This window comes from Schistocerca piceifrons, chromosome 4 (genome assembly GCF_021461385.2).
Source record: "Schistocerca piceifrons isolate TAMUIC-IGC-003096 chromosome 4, iqSchPice1.1, whole genome shotgun sequence".
NCBI lineage: Eukaryota > Metazoa > Arthropoda > Insecta > Orthoptera > Acrididae > Schistocerca > Schistocerca piceifrons.
In genome coordinates, this window is record NC_060141.1 from 640,589,880 (window position 1) to 640,608,543 (window position 18,664).

Consider the following 18,664-nt stretch of genomic DNA (forward strand, 5'->3'; position numbering starts at 1 on the left):
GACAAACACAACGCCACGTGGTAGTCGACTTCTCATCCCATGACTTGCTCTGCTTTATCTTTTCTCCTCGTGCCTCGCTGTTTCTGACGCTCCCCACGCCCTTCTCCCATCGCCCCCACCCCACCACCATCATTATCCCCACCCGCGCTAATGAAGCTCATCGCGCAAAGTGTCGTGTGAATTGTCTTGAGTACTGGGCTAACACCGCACGGCCGGCCAACGTGGCCGAGCGGTTCTAGGCGCCACAGTCTGGAACCGCGTGACCACTACGGTCGCAGGTTCGAATCCTGCCTCGGGCATGGATGTGACTCCTGTCCTTAGGTTAGATACGTTTAAGTAGTTCTAAGTTCTAGGGGACTGATGACCCCGGTAGTTAAGTCCCATAGTGCTCAGAGCCATTTGAACAATTTAATACGGCACGAGTGCATTTCGTAGAAGTTCCAAACCCGTCGTGAACCTCGGAACAATCACCTGGGAGCAAGCAGTGACGGAAAGCATCGACGTGAAAGGAAACAGAGAATCCATGTTATACCGAAAACAGGCCATAAGCTGACTCACGTACGGAAGTGGAAGAAGACAGGATATAACAAGTCTGAATCTTAGTCACTCTTATCTTATTGAAATGACTCATATCTGACTTGTACGACGGAAGCAGCAGATTACTGCCCGGTCTTCCTGCGGATCGGTTCTCGAAAATTTCCGAAAAAGGTTCGACGTGAAACCAGTCACTTTCCTTCAGACTATTCCCAATGAAGTTGCTCATTCGCCATTGCTACTCTTTAGTGTCGCCTACGCTGATCTGTAGAAACTTTGTGCTTGTCTGAGAATCCTTTCGGAATCTGCTCTCAGATTTATTTGAAAAGAACTTGATTTCAAATGTTGGCTTCACTTCATTAGGCCTCGTAATGTTAAAACTACGTACATATACATCTACAAACATACTCGGCAAGCCACCTACAGTGCGTGGCGGAGGGTACCATGTACTACTACTACTAGTCATTTCCTATCAGCCTGGCGGGGGCCGCGCGGTCTCAGGCGCCTTGTCACGGTCCGCGCGGCTCTCCCTGTCGGGAGTTCGAGTCCTCCCTCGGACACGGATGTGTGTGTGTGTTGTCCTTAGTATAAGTTAGCTTAAGTAGTGTGTAAGCTTAGGGACCGATGACCTCAGCAGTTTGGTCCCATAAGATCTTACCACAAATTTCCTGTTTCTATTTCCTTTCATGTTACACTCGCAAAAAGAGCGAGGGAGAAACGACTGTTATATGCCCCCTTATCAGCAATAATTTCTCGTATCTTATCTTCGTGGTCCTTAGGTGAGATGTATGTTGGCGGCAGCAGAATCATTCTGCAGTCAGCTTCAAATGTCGGTTCTCTAACATTTTCCAATAGCGGTCCTGGAAAATAAATTCGCCTTCCCTCCAGGAATTCCCATTTGAGTTCCCGAACCATTTCGTGTTGTTCGAAACTACCGGCAACAAGTCTAGCAGTCCGCCTCTGAACTGTTACGACGTCTTCTTTAATCTGACTTGATACGGAGCCCAAACGCTCGAGCGGTACTCAAGAATGGGTCGCACTGGCGCCCTACATGCGAATATCTACAACTAAAGGCTTTCAAGCTCTGCAATACCTTCCTTAAATGTACTGCTTGTGTTATAATCGACTATTATCAGCATCTTTGTATTTTTTCCTGCAATTACCAGCAGAATAGCTGCTGCGCCGTACAGCACGTGGAAATATGTTCTGCGTTTCTTTACAATAATCCGACGCTAATATTTTGCTGCAGACAACGGTAATATTAATGAACTATATGAAAATGCTGCTGAGCATACCTGATAAATAGTTTGCATCAACCGAAACCACTGACTAGTACAGCAACGGGCAACTGTGCGATGGTAGTCAGTTCGGAGATAGCCGATTTTGGACGACTTTGTGTCATGTTGGTACAATTCCACACCTCTCCACAGTGTCTCATGAAAAATGGTCATCTATGCGTCGGATGCGGGCATGAAGCTCCTCATACGGAGAACGAGAAGCGTTCCAGATTAATCAACTGAATCTCCCAGCCAATAATGTCACACCTCGAAGAAAACGGTCTATTGACACACAGTCAACATGGGTTTAGAAAACATCTAGCACACAACTAGCTCTTTATTTACATGAAGTGTTGAGTGCTATTGACAAGGGATTTCAGATCGATTCCGTATTTCTGGACTTCCGGAAGGCTTTTGAAACTGTACCAAAGAGGCGGCTCGAAGTGAAATTGCGTGCTTATGGAATATCGTCTCAGTTATGTGACTGGATTTGTGATTTCCTATCAGAGAGATCACAGTTCGTAGTAATTGACGGAAAGTCATCGAGTAAACAGAAGTGATTTCTGGCGTTCCCCAAGGTAGTATTGCTGTTCCTTATCTATATAAACGATTTTGGAGACAATATGAGCAGCCGTCTTCGTTTGTTTGCAGATGACGCTGTCGTTTATAGACTAATAAAGTCATCAGAGGATCAAAACAAAATGTAAAACGATTTAGAAAAGATATCTGAATGGTGCGAAAAGTGGAAGTTGACCCTAAATAACGAAGAGTGTTAGGTCATCAACATGAGTGCTAAAAAGAGCTCGTTAAACTTCGGCTACACGATAAATCAGTCTACTCTAAAAGCCGTAAATTCAACGAAATACCTAGGTATTACAATTACGAACAACTTAAATTGGAAGGAACTCATAGAAAATGTTGTGGGAAAGACTAAACACTGCGTTTTATTAGCAGGACACTTAGAATATATAACAGCTCTACTAAGGAGACTGCCTACACTACGCTTGTCCGTCCTCTTTTAGAATAGTGCTGCGCGGTGTGGGATCCTTACCAGATAGGACTGACGGAGTACATCACAAAAGTTCAAAGAAAGGCAGCACGTTTTGTATTATCGCGAAATATGGGAGAGAGTGTCACTGAAATGATACAGGATTTGGGCTGCAAATCATTAAAAGAAAGGCGTTTTTCGTTGCGACGTAATCTTTTCACGAAATTCCAATCACCAACTTTCTCCTCCGAATGCGAAAATATTTTGTTGACACAGACCTACGTAGGGAGGAACGATCTCCACGATAAAATACAGGAAATCAGAGCTCGTACGGAAAGATATAGGTGTTCATTCTTTCTGCGCGCTATACGAGATTGGAATAATAGAGATTTTTAAAGGTGGTTCGATGAACCCTCTGCCAGACACTTGAATGTGATTTACAGAGTATCCATGTAGATGTAGATTTAGACAACTCTTTGTTTACTAAGCTCGTCCAGTAAAATATTAGTCACCCTCTCAAAAGACCATACTGTTCGCTTTGGTGTGATATATGTGGTGTAGAACTGACACCAAGCTGTTATACAAAACCATCAGCACAGACGTTATTGAAGGTGAAATGTGCCAGTGTGCTGTCAACATAGGAAGATGGTTCTACGTGGTAACGTGATAGAAAAGCAGAAATGAGATAATTGTGTTTGTCCGATTTGTTGCTGTATCTAACGTGTATACGAACAAGAATTAATACTTACCTCCTTGATTCGGTCAAAGAATGCCGAAGGAGATCGGACTAATTGTGACTAAGCTGTTGGCTGATGTTTTCGGGTGACCACTGACGACGGCGTTTGTCGACCTTTGACAGTGCCACTATGACCACAATCTTAAAGGACTCAAATGTTTGCAACGTTCTCGTCAGGTCACCGAAGTTAAGCGTTGTCGTGCTTGGATGGGTGAACATCCGGGTCTGCCGAGCGCTGTTGGCAAGTGGGGAGCACTCAGCCTTTGTGAGGGCACTTGAGGAGCTACCTGACTGAGAAGTAGCGGTTCCGGTCAAGACTTCGAAGGAAGCATTTGAGAATTCTTGATATCCAGAAACAAATGGCGCCAAAATCGATAATTTTTGTGAGGTGCACATGGAACTTGAAGATGAGCTACCGAAACAGGTATCAAAAATTAAATAACTTCTCAATTTGCGCTGCTGTTTGGTCAATTTCTTTTTTAAAAACTGACAATGACCGGAAGCACGGAGTGCTGACCACATGTCTCTCCATATCCACATCCAGTTACGCCTATCAGCTGAGGACGAGATGGCGGTCGGTCGGTACCGTTGCGCCTTCCGAGGCCTGTTCGGGCTGAGGAGGAGGGGAGATGCTTACAACTAACGTGACTAGGCCCAGTGTAATAACAGTTAATAAAATGTGAAAGGTATATACACAGGGTAAATTAATTCAAGTTTTGTAAGAAAATATTGTATTGAACCAGAGATGGTCAAATGTAGTATCAATTGTGTAGTAGCGTCGCTGCTCAACAGCGATCGCTGATTCAGTGTGTTATGAGTCATGTGTTAGGGTAACTTTAGATCGAGAGACGTATGGAGGACTCTCAAATGTAAAGACGTGTTGCATCTGATGCGTGCTGGATATATACTCTCTACGGACAGTAGGGCGTTTTTTATTTGCAAGATAATATGATTTTTGCAAAGGACCTGGAAGAGCAGCTGAAGGGAATGGACAGTGTCTTGAAAGGAGGGTATAAGATGAACATCAACAAAAGCAAAACGAGGATAATGTAGTCGAATTAAATCGGGTGATGCTGCGGGAATTAGATTAGGGTATGAGACGCTTAAAGTAGTAAATGAGTTTTGCTACTTGGGGAGCAAAATAACTGATGATGGTCGAAGTAGAGAGGATATAGAATGTAGACTGGCAATAGCAAGGAAAGCGTTTCTGAAGAAGAGAAATTTGTTAACATCGAGTATTGATTTAAGTGTCAGGAAGTCGTTTCTGAAAGTATTTGTATGGAGTGTAGCCATGTATGGAAGTGATACGTGGACGATAAATAGTTTAGACAAGAAGAGAACAGAAGCTTACGAGATGTGTTGCTACAGAAAAATTCTGAAGATTAGAAGGGTAGGTCATATAACTAATGAGGAGGTACTGAATAGAATTGGAGAGAAGAGAAATTTGTGGAAGAACTTGACCAGAAGAAGGGATCAGATGGTAGGGCATATTATGAGGCATCATGCGATTACCAATTTAGTATTGGAGGGCAGCGTGGTGGTTAAAAATTGTAGAGAGAGACCAAGAGATGAATACACTAAACAGATTCAGAAGGATGTAGGTTGCAGTAGGTACCCGGAGATGAAGAAGCTTGCGCAGGATAGAGTAGCATGGAGAGCTCCATCAAACCAGTCTCTGGACTGAGGACCACAACAACAACAACACGATTTTTGCAAACTGTGAAGGGAATCTTAACACAAGTAGAAAATAATTAAGGTAAAGAAAGTTATTTTGTTACTAATGCAACGCGCGTATTCATAAGTAATGACAGAGACTATGTATAGTACTCACATCCAATGATTTTGTAAACCTAATTGTTAATGTATAATCACTTTATTGGGAGTGTTAATTGTGAGCATTATTAATTTTGTAAGAATGAAAAAACAGGTTTTAAAGTTACTGCCATATTGTTGCTAATCCCAAGTCAATACTAGTTTTCAGGTCCATGTCATTTTTGACTAACTACACTACTGGCGATTAAAATTGCTACACCACGAAGATGACGTGTTACAGACGCGAAATTTAACCGATAGGAAGAAGATGCTATCATATGCAAATGATTAGCTTTTCAGAGCATTCACACAAGGTTGGCACCGGTGGCGACACCTACAACGTGCTGTCATGAGGAAAGTTTCCAACCGATTTCTCATACACAAACAGTAGTTGACCGGCGTGGCCTGGAGAAACGTCGTTGTGATGCCTCGTGTAAGGAGGAGAAATGCGTACCATCACGTTTCCGACTTTGATAAAGGTCGGATTGTAGCCTATCGCCATTGCGGTTTATCGTAGCGCACATTGCTGCTCGCGTTGGTCGAGATCCAATGACTGTTAGCAGAATATGGAATCGGTGGGTTCAGGTGGGTAATACGGAACGCCGTGCTGGATCCCAACGGCCTCGTATCACTAGCAGTCGAGATGACAGGCATCTTACCCGCATTACTGTAACGGATTGTGCAGCCACGTCTCGATCCCTGAGTCAACAGATGGGGACGTTTGCAAGACAACAACCATCTGCACGAACAGTTCGACGACGTTTGCAGCAGCATGGACTATCAGCTCGGAGACCATGGCTGCGGTTAGCCTTGAGGCTGCGTCACAGAGAGGATCGCCTGCGACGGTGTACTCAACGACGAACCTAGTTGCAGGAATGGCAAAACGTAATTTTTTAGGTTGAATCCAGGTTCTGTCTACAGCATCATGATGGTCGCATCAGTGTTTGGCGACATCGCAGTGAACGCACATTGCAAGCGTGCATTCGTCATCGTCATACTGGCATATCACCCGGCGTGATGGTATGGGGTGCCATTGGTTACACGTCTCGGTCACCTCTTGTTCGCAATGCCGGCACTTTGAACAGTGCACATTTCAGATGTGTTACGACCTGTGGCTCTACACTTCATTCAATACCTGCGAAACCCTACATTTCAGCAGGATAATGCACGACTGCATGTTGGAGGTCCTGTACGGGCCTTTCTGGATTCCGGAAATGTTCGGCTGCTGCCCTGGCCAGCACATTCTCCAGATCTCTCACCAACTGAAAATGTCTGGTCAATGGTGGTCGAGCAACTGGTTCGTCACAATACGTCAGTCACTACTCTTGATGAACTGTGGTATCGTGTTGAAGCTGCATGGACAGCTGTACCTGTCCACACCATCCAAGTTCTGTTTGACTCAATGCCCAGGCGTATCAAGGCCGTTATTACGGCCAGAGGTGGTTGTTCTGGGTACTGATTTCTCAGGATCTATGCACACAAATTGCGTGAAAATGTAATCACATGTCAGTTCTAGTATAATATATTTGTCGAATGAATACCCGTTTATCATCTGCATTTCTTATTGGTGTAGCAATTTTAATGGCCAGTAGTGTATATTTCTCAAGAGATAATTGTCTCAGTCATATTCGATTTAATTAAGATGTATGCCAAGCAACAGCCTTGCAGAACAGCTATTTGCTAACTATACAATTTAAAGTACTAACAGAGCAGTGAGAAGAGCGTTACCATCGCGCAAGTAAAGATAAGAAATTTTATTATTTCAGGGACAGGATTGATTGAACGCAGGGACCATTATTTTCAAATTGATCAAGTTTTTCTTTATTAACAGGGCCCATTTCAAATCAATAGTTTTGATTCAGATTCAGTTTTTGTGTTACGTAAATTCATACAGTTTTGGTTTGGTTTAAAGTTATTGACAGTTTTCATTCTCGCAGCTAAATTAAATTTTTATTCCCTCAGAAAAGTTCAGTACAGCGCAGATCGCATTACCGACTAGATCAAATTCACTTTCACATGCCATTCCCATTCTAACAGTTGTATTTCAGACTACTCTCACGAGGGGACCTCATGGAAGGGGCATCGAGTTATGAACTCCCATTTCTCCTGCTTATAGTGTGGGTAGGCACCGATCACACACTAAAACTGGAGGTGCCAATGAGGCCTCGTTTTTGAAATATTGCCTGTTAAAGTTTGGGCAATACTTTATATACAGAAAAGTTTCACTATTGTGGCAAGTGAGCGAGTAGCCGAGTGACAAGGGAGCGAGACTCCCGTCCATGCGACCCTGGTTCGAGACCCGTATACACTACTATTTGTTAACTTTTTTATCAAATGCCTCTTTTAATTTATAATTAATCATCAAAATTACGCAAGTAATAGATTAAAAAAATTACAAGCCTCTATAAATCAAAATTACACATTGAATGTCAAATTTTGTCAAAATTTGTTAACTCCTGCTGCTCTTCATTGTTAGGTGGAGCCCACAAAATACCTCCTTGGTCTTCCACCAAATGTTCAATATTGTCGAAATTGCGCTAACTGACAACTCGTGAACAACTTGCACTTTTCTCCATTTTGAAGGATACACGTCTGCACACTTCATAGCCAAGCTTTCAACTGACGAGGAACGTTTATTCGGCAGTTATAACTGTCGCAACTCATGTACACACAGTAGAGCCCCTTTATTCGTGGAACGGCAGGTACAAATAGGGGAACGCCAACGGTCACCGACCATAAACAGGATTTAGGCGCGACGACGCGTCAATGATGTGACAGGTATAAAATTTTCTAGGACCCTGTCGCAACATTTGTATGACGGGTTTATGACTATTTTCGAAGAAATATTTTAACAACTTCTCTCAATTTTAAGGTAAATAGGCAAATTTATGTATGCCAACGTTTTAATTGCGGTTAATTTCCTGTTAAAATAAAAATAAACGCAAAAGATTGAAACAAAATGTGACATTCAATTTTTAATTTTGATTTATAGAGGCTTGTAATTATTTTTAATCAATTTCTTCCAGAATTTTCATGATTGATTATAAATTAAAAGAAGCAGTTGAAAAAACAAAAAGAAAACAAAAGTAGCACAGACGGGTCTCGAGCCAGGGTCGCCAGGACGGGGGTCTCGCTCGCTCGCCATTCTGTTTTTTTTTTAATAATCTCATTTTGTTCGCTATTGTTCGTTTCATCTGCTCGGGGCGGACGTCGTAAGACATCCGTTTAAGTTCGTCGTTGATCGATTGACTCAGTTTTTTTTTTATTAAAGAGGGCAGCTAACGCTCTGACCGAACACGCTGAGCTACCGTGCCGGCGCCAATCGGCTACTGGCTCACTTGCCAAAATAGTGAAACTTTCCTGTATATAAAGAGCTACCCAAACTGTAACAGGAAATATTTCAAAAACGAGGCCGCATTGTCACCTACAATTTTAGGGTGTGATAGGTGCCTACGCACACTATAAGTAGGCGAAGTGGGAGCTCATAACTCGATGCACATCCCAGAAGGCCCCCTCGTCTGTTACGTAATTGCAATCACATTTCAAAAGTACATGTTTCAAATGATTGAAAAAGAGAGACAAGTGACGTTGGGTTAGAAATGCCACCGCTGCTCTCATGCGCGTCGTGTATGAGTGACAGGGCACACAGAGCTTTGGGGAAGAGGCGGAGGAAGAAGTGGGAGCAGTGAAGGACGCGGAGGGGCGGCCTCGTCGCTTATCGCCAGAGCTGCGAGCAGCGCGCCGCGTAGCCGCGAGACGGTGACTCAGTGCTGCGTCGCACACAGACCAGCGCGGTTGCCATGGCGACCGACGAGGTGCCGCGACTGGTGGACGAGCTGCCCGCACCCTGCAAGGCCGTGACCGGTGACGTCACCCTGGGCGACCAGTGCCTCGTGCTGCGCCACCCCGACCAGCAGGGGCTACTGGCCGACCTGCGGAAGCTCGCGGAATCCGCGGCCGGCGAGCGCAGGCCCTCTGAGGGCTACGACAGTTCTTCCGGGATCTGCGAGTTCGATCTGGAGCCGGTCCCCAGGAAGGACTCCCTGGACAGCTGCTTCTCGTCCTACAACTCCGGTGACCTGGCCGACGTTTCTAGGAAGCTCGCGTTCGGATTCGACACGGCTGGCGTGACGTGTACTGTCGAATGCGAGGAGAGCCTGGAACAGCGGTACGAGGCAGTCGAGAGCTGCAGTGTCGCGGAATATTCCGAGTCCGAGAGTGACAGCAGTAGCGAAGATGGCGAAGAAAATCTCGAGTGGCCGCTGGCTGGAGACAGAGATGACGGCCACGTCACCGACGGTGAGGAGCAGCCGGCAGACGAAGTGATACAATCGTTGTCCTCCCTGCTGCACAGAGAGACTACCCAGAAGTTCGAGAGTCTCACCGTGACCGACTCGGAGGCCGTGCACGTGGGCAACGTGACGTACATCTTGGGCGAGGTCAACGTGAAGCAGGTGGTGCAGGAGACTTCTCTCAAGCAGCAGGTGTTCGTGTCGCAGGGGAGGGGAGGTAAGGCTGCATGACCTTTTTTTTTTTTTTCACGCCTGCTTATGCAAGTGCCAGGTTGCTCCCAGTCTACACCTCACAGAGAACCACACATAAACAGCTATAATACAGTAACCTATAGAATAGACTTGAAAGTCTCTTCGGGTTTGCTGCCGGATGCTAAAATCACGTTGACTCGATATTTCGGCGATTCAAATGTTCGCCATCTTCAGGCAAATGCTCAGCGGGACTCATCAGCAGAAGCAGCATTTTCCTGAAGATGGCGAACCGTTGGATCGCCGAAATGTCGAGTCAACATGATTTTAGCATCCGGCAGCAAACCCGAAGAGACTTTCAAGATTTATTACGCCGGGAAAGCCTGCGTAAACACATATAGAACAGACTTCTTCCCCCCTCAGGTTACCTGACGACTGTGCCGAAGGTAAGGGCAGCCTGCCACAAAGTTAAAATACGGTAAAATAGCGATATAATCAATAACAGCGGACCGCATACGGCCGAATAAATGCCATGTAAGAGAGAGAGAGAGAGAGAGAGAGAGGAGAGTTCGTTTGAGTCAGCGTATCAGCCATTGTCTTCCAAATAAATATTGGAATCAGTTTACCTCTGAGAACTGTCTAAGTACGAAAGAAACATTAAAGGCGTACACAGAGCAAGAGATGTAAACCTTTCCCTGCCGAAACAGTTACAATTATAAAAACCAGCGGAAAAATGTTCCTATAGGAGCACAGAAAAACGAATATGCTCCTGCTAATTAAAAAGAATGGCTGAAAAGTGGTGTACCTGCTGCCTCATTATAACTCCTTCGGCACCTTTGAAACTGTTTTCAAAAATTTTGGCTTGCGAACATACACGCACTCTTTTTAGCATGCAACTCACCTCTCGTTCCCACAAGCTACCCTAACGGTAACTTTGTCACACTCTCCAGTCCATCGCTGTTAGTCGCTAACACTCATCAACTCCCACTTGCTCTTTCTCACTCACTCATTCGGTCTAACTCATCGTCATTTTGTGTCTGTCCCTGTCCCCTGTCTCACAGCCACAGTCTTCTTCGTTCTATCCTACCTAACACTGTCTGCTCTCAGTTTCACTACCTCCCACTTATTTTCTCTTACTGTTGCTATCTGATTCATTCATTCCTTCCCACTGCTGCTCTCTCTTCTCACTGTCACTATCTCTGTCTTCCTAAATTGCCCTATCCTAACAGGCACTGGCATTGTCAAATAGACTCTATCTCTCATTATGACTGGCGTTGACCCATTTCCACATTCTCCTTCTCCTTGTTCCTCGCCCACTTGTGCGGTCTCCTTCAGTTTTATTTCTAGCACTGTTTTGTCGCTCTCAACTATGTTCTACTGCCTCTGTGTACTTATCTTTTTTCTCACACTACCATTGTCTTCTACGCTTTTTTAATACCATAACCACTGTCTACTGTCTTCCAGAATTTATTACTTTTCTCTCTCTTTCCCATAGCCCACTGTCTCCTTCCCTCTCTACACGAAGAAGCGCGAATATGTTCTCATGCCGATGTTTTCGGGAAAATTTTTAAAGGTGCTGAGGGAGGTAGACTTTTCAGCCAGAGTCTTTTTGTGCTGCAATGCGAGAATTTTTCCTCTGGTTCCCTTCTTTTCCCCGCTACAGCAGGGCAATTCACTCATATGAAAAAAACTTTACGGGTCAATAAGATTTTGATATTTACCTTACGTGACACTGAACACAAAACTATGTAATTTCACGCCTCAGACCGGATTTTATGTGCCCAAAAATATTGCAACTGTTTCAGCACTACAACAACACGGTGTTCTCATAACCTTTCTTTACATCGTATTTCTCCTGCCACATCACTTTATAGACAACGATTTCGCCACACAACGGATTTTACGTGCGTTCTTTATGTGTACAAGGAGGGTAACTTTGAATCTCTGTGTCTCGGAAATGGATAAAGACACCACGAAAATTTTCAGGTTTGTTCGAGAACGGGATCTTAACAATATATCGTAATAATTTACCCATTTGCCGTTCACAGCCGTCTTGAAATCCGCGCCTGGGTTTTGGTTCCCAAAAACCAGCTTTCCGGGTTTTCTCAGGAACCGCCCATGTACTAAACGGCGCCGCGATAAACCCCTTAAGGCGCACAGTACACTACATCTAATGCAAAAAGCACCAAACGATTTGCTCCATTTGCTTACGACGGAAGAAGTATGTAATGTCCAGACTTTGACCCTCTACTGTACGATAGTTACAGTAAGACGACCATTCTATTGGATATACGAATGGTCCCTAACGAAGAGCTATCCAATACTTTTGACGCTACATTTCTATCGCGAATAGAATCCGAGGTCCAAGGTCTAAGGCCAATTTATGCGTGGCGTTTTGGGACATTTTGGGCAGCGCATGCTGTCGCATGCGTACTGACTTAAAGTTTGCAGCTCTGTTACCCAGTTTAATTCTTGTGACAGTGGCAAAAGACGCAGGAAAACTGTAATACGTTCAAAAACAAACCGAGGCTCACCCCTCTACGAGTCCAAAGGTATCTTTTTTGTACCATTCCGAAGATTTATTTTATTTTATTTTAATGTTTTGCAAAGAATAGATTGAGTCCGTCCAAAATTATCTGACTTGGTGCTTACGGTGAAATATCAAACGTCAAATTGTAAGAGCGGCATTGTACCATCATGGCATAATATTAATTTGAAAGGTATTTGTTGGTGAAGAATAATCGCTATTCCAGCAGCCAGTGAACATGACTGATATGAAGACAGTGCAGTCGGTATAGCCTAATCTTCTTGTTATGTTGTCATGTAACCCGTGGTCTTTTAGTTGGTTGTTGACTCTTGATTCAGGGGCCCCGAGTTCGAGTCCCTGCTGGGTCGGGGACTTTTTCCACTCGGGACTGGGTGTGTTTTGACCTCAATGATCGATGCGCAGATCGCCAAAGTGGCGTCAAATCAGAAGACTGACATCTGGAGACCAGACCCCCCCCCCCCCCCCCCAGAAAGGGATTGTCGATCAAAAATACCTTAAGCCCCTTGGGGTATTACTATTAGCAAATAATTTTCCATTTAGTTCGCTCCCCGTCAGCAATTCACATAAAAATACACCACAAACAACACGTTTTACGGTAATGATGAATGAAAACGAAGTTCTCTATTTATACTGGACATTGCATGGAAAACCTGAGCAGAGACCTCTGTTTGACCTGCCGACTACTACAGTTTGTGGAAACTAACAATAGAAGCATGTTGTGGAACACCAAAATAAAAGTCTCTCACTATTGTTAGGAAAGATATCCAGTACGTACCATTTTTTAAGCGAATAAAATGCTGTCAATGGCTAGAAATAGGGTCCCTCCTTTTGAAATGCGCAATTTGCTTAGAAATACGCTTGAAACACTTTTAATCCTTTCATAATAACAACAGGATATGTAACAGAGGTCATTTTTAACTGGACATCAAACGTCTTCAGAAAATTATGACGTTACAGAATTTTTTGTCACGAACGAGTAATATAATATTCGTCTTCATTGCTGAATAGTCTCTAAGTCTGCGATGCGGAGGACGTGGGTTCAGTTCGTATATTTCCAGGAAGTTTTCATTGGTGGAGTGAACTCAATCACGTGAAGTTTCACTGTAACAATGAACAGTGAGTCTATTATCGAAGAGATACGTTCTAAGATTCCAGATTTTCATTCTAATGAAAGTTCTTCAGGCAAATATGAGTTTCCTGTCCTCGTCTGTAGTATTTACCAGGAAGCAAAATATAAGAACCTTTAACGCTCACAAATATGAAGAGGAGGAATGTTGTTTCATACTGGTCTTGTAAGGTTGTAAAGTGGCGGTCTTCAGCCACCACATTCCCATAGATAGAAAATCTCGTTGACAGCTGAAGCGAATCGTATTACACAAAGCGAATATGAAAATACAAACAGGGCTATACGTTACTCGAGGACGTTGACGTAACGTATGTTACTGTGCGTGTCTCAACCAGGTGCATGATGTAAAGGAGTCTTATTAACACCAGATAATCCGTTTCCATTGTTCCATGGTGAAGTGAAAACGTTCTCGTGCTCGTTGTGCTCGAAAAATAACGACATACTTCGTTGATAGATACATCATGTTCATGATCGACCAGACTTTCTTCAGTCAGTATAGACTGCTGTACTGTTAGACACTCGGATATTGCCACTCACTGTATCTGCGCCCATTTGCATTAAAAAGCCACTAAACATTCTAAATCCACTTTCATGGGAATTCCAACTTACAAGATGTTTTAAGACCATTCGTCCACTTTCGATAACCACTGATCAAAGCAGTATGTAGACGTCCGACAAACGGTTCCAATTTCGCGACACTCATTCTGAGGCGTAGCGCCACTGCAGTCTGGCTTATGTGAGTCCCATAGAGCGGATATTACTCATATTTTCTACAATCAGAATCGAGATAAATAATTTTCTCTATTTACGGCACCAGATATGAGGGATACGTCCCTTATCACACGACCTCAAATCTTCCTTTCTGCACTACATCTAGCCTCCACTTTCACTAAAATTCTGAACGTAGAATGAGATTTTCACTCTTCAGCGGAGTGTGCGCTGATAAGAAACTTCCTGGAGGATTAAAACTGTGGGACGGTTCGAGACTCTAACTCGGGATGTCTACTATCACGAGTAAATGCTCTATCAACTGACCTACCCAGCCACTACTCGGTACGCACCCTCACAGCACTGCATGCTCGGTAAAGTACTTGCCCGCGAAATGGAAAGGGCCAGAATTCGAGTCCCGGTCCGGCACGGAGTTTTAAACTGCTAAGAAGATTCAGCTCCTGAACATAGTCTCCTGGAAATGGAAAAAAGAACACATTGACACCGGTGTGTCAGACCCACCATACTTGCTCCGGACACTGCGAGAGGGCTGTACAAGCAATGATCACACGCACGGCACAGCGGACACACCAGGAACCGCGGTGTTGGCCGTCGAATGGCGCTAGCTGAGCAGCATTTGTGCACCGCCGCCGTCAGTGTCAGCCAGTTTGCCGTGGCATACGGAGCTCCATCGCAGTCTTTAACACTGGTAGCATGCCGCGACAGCGTGGACGTGAACCGTATGTGCAGTTGACGGACTTTGAGCGAGGGCGTATAGTGGGCATGCGGGAGGCCGGGTGGACGTACCGCCGAATTGCTCAACACGTGGGGCGTGAGGTCTCCACAGTACATCGATGTTGTCACTAGTGGTCGGCGGAAGGTGCACGTGCCCGTCGACCTGGGACCGGACAGCAGCGACGCACGGATGCACGCCAAGACCGTAGGATCCTACGCACCGCCACTTCCCAGCAAATTAGGGACACTGTTGCTCCTGGGGTATCGGCGAGGACCATTCGCAACCGTCTCCATGAAGCTGGGCTACGGTCCCGCACACCGTTAGGCCGTCTTCCGCTCACGCCCCAACATCGTGCAGCCCGCCTCCAGTGGTGTCGCGACAGGCGTGAATGGAGGGACGAATGGAGACGTGTCGTCTTCAGCGATGAGAGTCGCTTCTGCCTTGGTGCCAATGATGGTCGTATGCGTGTTTGCCGCCGTGCAGGTGAGCGCCACAATCAGGACTGCATACGACCGAGGCACACAGGGCCAACACCCGGCATCATGGTGTGGGGAGCGATCTCCTACACTGGCCGTACACCACTGGTGATCGTCGAGGGGACACTGAATAGTGCACGGTACATCCAAACCGTCATCGAACCCATCGTTCTACCATTCCTAGACCGGCAAGGGAACTTGCTGTTCCAACAGGGCAATGCACGTCCGCATGTATCCCGTGTCACCCAACGTGCTCTAGAAGGTGTAAGTCAACTACCCTGGCCAGCAAGATCTCCGGATCTGTCCCCCATTGAGCATGTTCGGGACTGGATGAAGCGTCGTCTCACGCGGTCTGCACGTCCAGCACGAACGCTGGTCCAACTGAGGCGCCAGGTGGAAATGGCATGGCTAGCCGTTCCACAGGACTACATCCAGCATCTCTACGATCGTCTCCATGGGAGAATAGCAGCCTGCATTGCTGCGAAAGGTGGATATACACTGTACTAGTGCCGACATTGTGCATGCTCTGTTGCCTGTGTCTATGTGCCTGTGGTTCTGTCAGTGTGATCATGTGATGTATCTGACCCCAGGAATGTGTCAATAAAGTTTCCCCTTCCTGGGACAATGAATTCACGGTGTTCTTATTTCAATTTCCAGGAGTGTAGTTCAACGCTCCACCTCTTACTGTCGTTACATACAACATCTTTCTCTACTTTCATTACTATCTTTTGGGTTTTTGAAGATACTGTAGACAGCTGGTCAGTATCTCTGCTCCGTTCTTATTGTCAACATTCTGAACATCTTATTTCATCTTACATTGTCAGAGTCATTCTCCGGATCTGTCATACATGTTGTAAGGCACTGGCACGGAGAAAAAGAAAGGAGATAGTAATAATCAAGAATTGAGAAGTAACATTACGGCTTCAGGGCCTTTGATAAGGATAAACCCACTATTGTACTCATTTTTGAGTTCCGTAACTCAATCGGTAAAAACAGAACCCTTATGGGGTAACTTTGTTGTCCGTCTGCCTGTCTGTCCGTGTTTGTCCGAATTTTATGAACTCTTTTTTTTTCAGGAACGGTTAGTCGTATCAGGTTCGTTGTCGGTATAAAAACTTTGAGCTTCCAAGTCAACGCAGTCAAGATACACAGCCAGTTACATTACATATTTTGATACTCGCAGAATCAAATGGTTCACATGGCTCAGAGCACTATGGGACTTAACTTCTGAGGTCATCAGTCCCCTAGAACTTACAACTACTTAAACCTAATTAACCTAAGGACATCACACACATCCATGCCCGAGGCCGGATTCGAACCTGCGACCGTAGCGGTGCGCGGTTCCAGACTGAAGCGCCTGGAACCGCTCGGCCATCCCTGCCGGCAGCAGAATCACTTATCAAAACCTATGCGGTACTTCCCGTTGACCTAGAATCATGAAATTCGGCAGGTAGCAACGTACGTAAAGAATTATGAATGTTTTAGTTGGACATCTTATTTCGCTTTGTGATAAATGATGCTGTAATAGTCAGAAACGTATAAGTACGTGTTATCAAGTAACATTCCGCCAGTGCGGACGGTATTTGCTTCCTGATACATTACCCTTGTTAAAAGAGACCGTTTACCAATTTCGGAAAAGGGCGATATCGTTTTGATGTATGGCTATTGTGATCAAAATGCCCAACGGGCGTGTGCTATTTATGCTGCTCGGTGTCCTGGACGACATCATCCAAGTGTCCGGACCGTTCGCCGGATATTTACGTTATTTAAGGAAACAGGAAGTGTTCAGCCACATGTGAAACGTCAACCACGACCTGAAACAAATGATGAGGCCAAAGTAAGTGTTTTAGCTGCTGTCGCGGCTAATGCGCACATCAGTAGCAGACAAATTGCGCGAGAATCGGGAATCTCAAAAACGTCGGTGTTGAGAATGCTACTTCAACATCGATTGCACTCGTACCATATTTCTATGCACCAGGAATCGCATGGCGACGACTTTGAACGTCGTGTACAGTTCTGCCACTGGGCACAAGAGAAATTACGGGACGATGACAGATTTTTTGCACGCGTTCTATTTAGTGACGAAGCGTCATTCTCCAATAGCGGTAACCTAAACCGACATACTATGCACTATTGGGCAACGGAAAATCCACGATGGCTGCGACAAGTAGAACATCAGCGACCTTGGCGGGTTAATGTATGGTGCGGCATTATTGGAGGAAGGATAATTGGCCCCCATTTTATCGATGGCAATCTAAATGGTGCAATGTATGCTGATTTCCTACGTAATGTTCTACCGATGTTATTACAAGATGTTTCACTGCATGACAGAATGGCGATGTACTTCCAACATGATGGATGTTCGGCACATAACTCGCGTGCGGTTGAAGCGGTATTGAATAGCATATTTCATGACAGGTGGATTGGGCGTTCATCGGATCTGACGTCCGCGGATTTCTTTCTGTGGGGAAAGTTGAAGGATATTTGCTGTCGTGATCCACCTACAACGCCTGACAACGTGCGTCAGCGCATGTGCGAACATTACGGAAGGCGAACTACTCCCTGTTGAGAGGAATGTCGTTACACGTATTGCCAAATGCACTGAGGTTGACGGACATTATTTTGAGCATTTAATGCATGAATGTGGTTTTTACAGGTAATCACGCTGTAACAACATGCGTTCTCAGAAATGATAAGTTCACAAAGGTACATGTATCGCATTGGAACAACCGAAATATATTGATCAAACGTACCTACGTTCTGTATTTTAATTTAAAAAACCAACCTGTTAACAACTGTTTTCGTCTAAAATTGTGAGCCATACTTTTACAGCACCATCTATCACAAAGCGAAAAAGTCGATATCGTGTTGATGTATGACTATTGTGATCAAAATTACGTACTACACGAATATATAATAAAAAATGGTTCCTATTTTTAAATAACGCAGTTGATATCCGTTTGACCTAGGGCAGCGCCATCTAGCGGGCCAACCATAGCGCCATCTGGTTTCCCCCTTCAAGCTAGACAAGTTTCGGACTTTGTAGTTTTTTCGTTTGACGCTTATTTCGTGAGATATTTGGCTGGGTCACGATCAATGGACCACCGTAACTTCGTACAGAATCCTAAGTGTGTTAGTTCTACTCGCACTAATGCGGATTTATTTTAATATAATTATATTTAAAGCTTCTTTAATTTTCAGGTGCAAGAGAAAAGAGACATCCTAATTATTCCTGAAGTAGG

At 44.8% G+C, this 18,664-nt stretch overlaps 1 protein-coding gene across 1 annotated transcript in view; it reads left to right on the forward strand.

Annotated features, from left to right (window-relative positions):
* The first annotated feature begins 9,133 nt into the window (after positions 1-9,133).
* LOC124795090 overlaps positions 9,134-18,664 on the forward strand; it is a 150,442-nt gene continuing 140,911 nt past the window's right edge. The window contains exon 1 of the mRNA XM_047258921.1: positions 9,134-9,856. Within this exon, the coding sequence (XP_047114877.1) occupies positions 9,148-9,856 (709 nt within the window). The 5' untranslated portion in view covers positions 9,134-9,147. The remainder of the gene's footprint in view (positions 9,857-18,664) is intronic.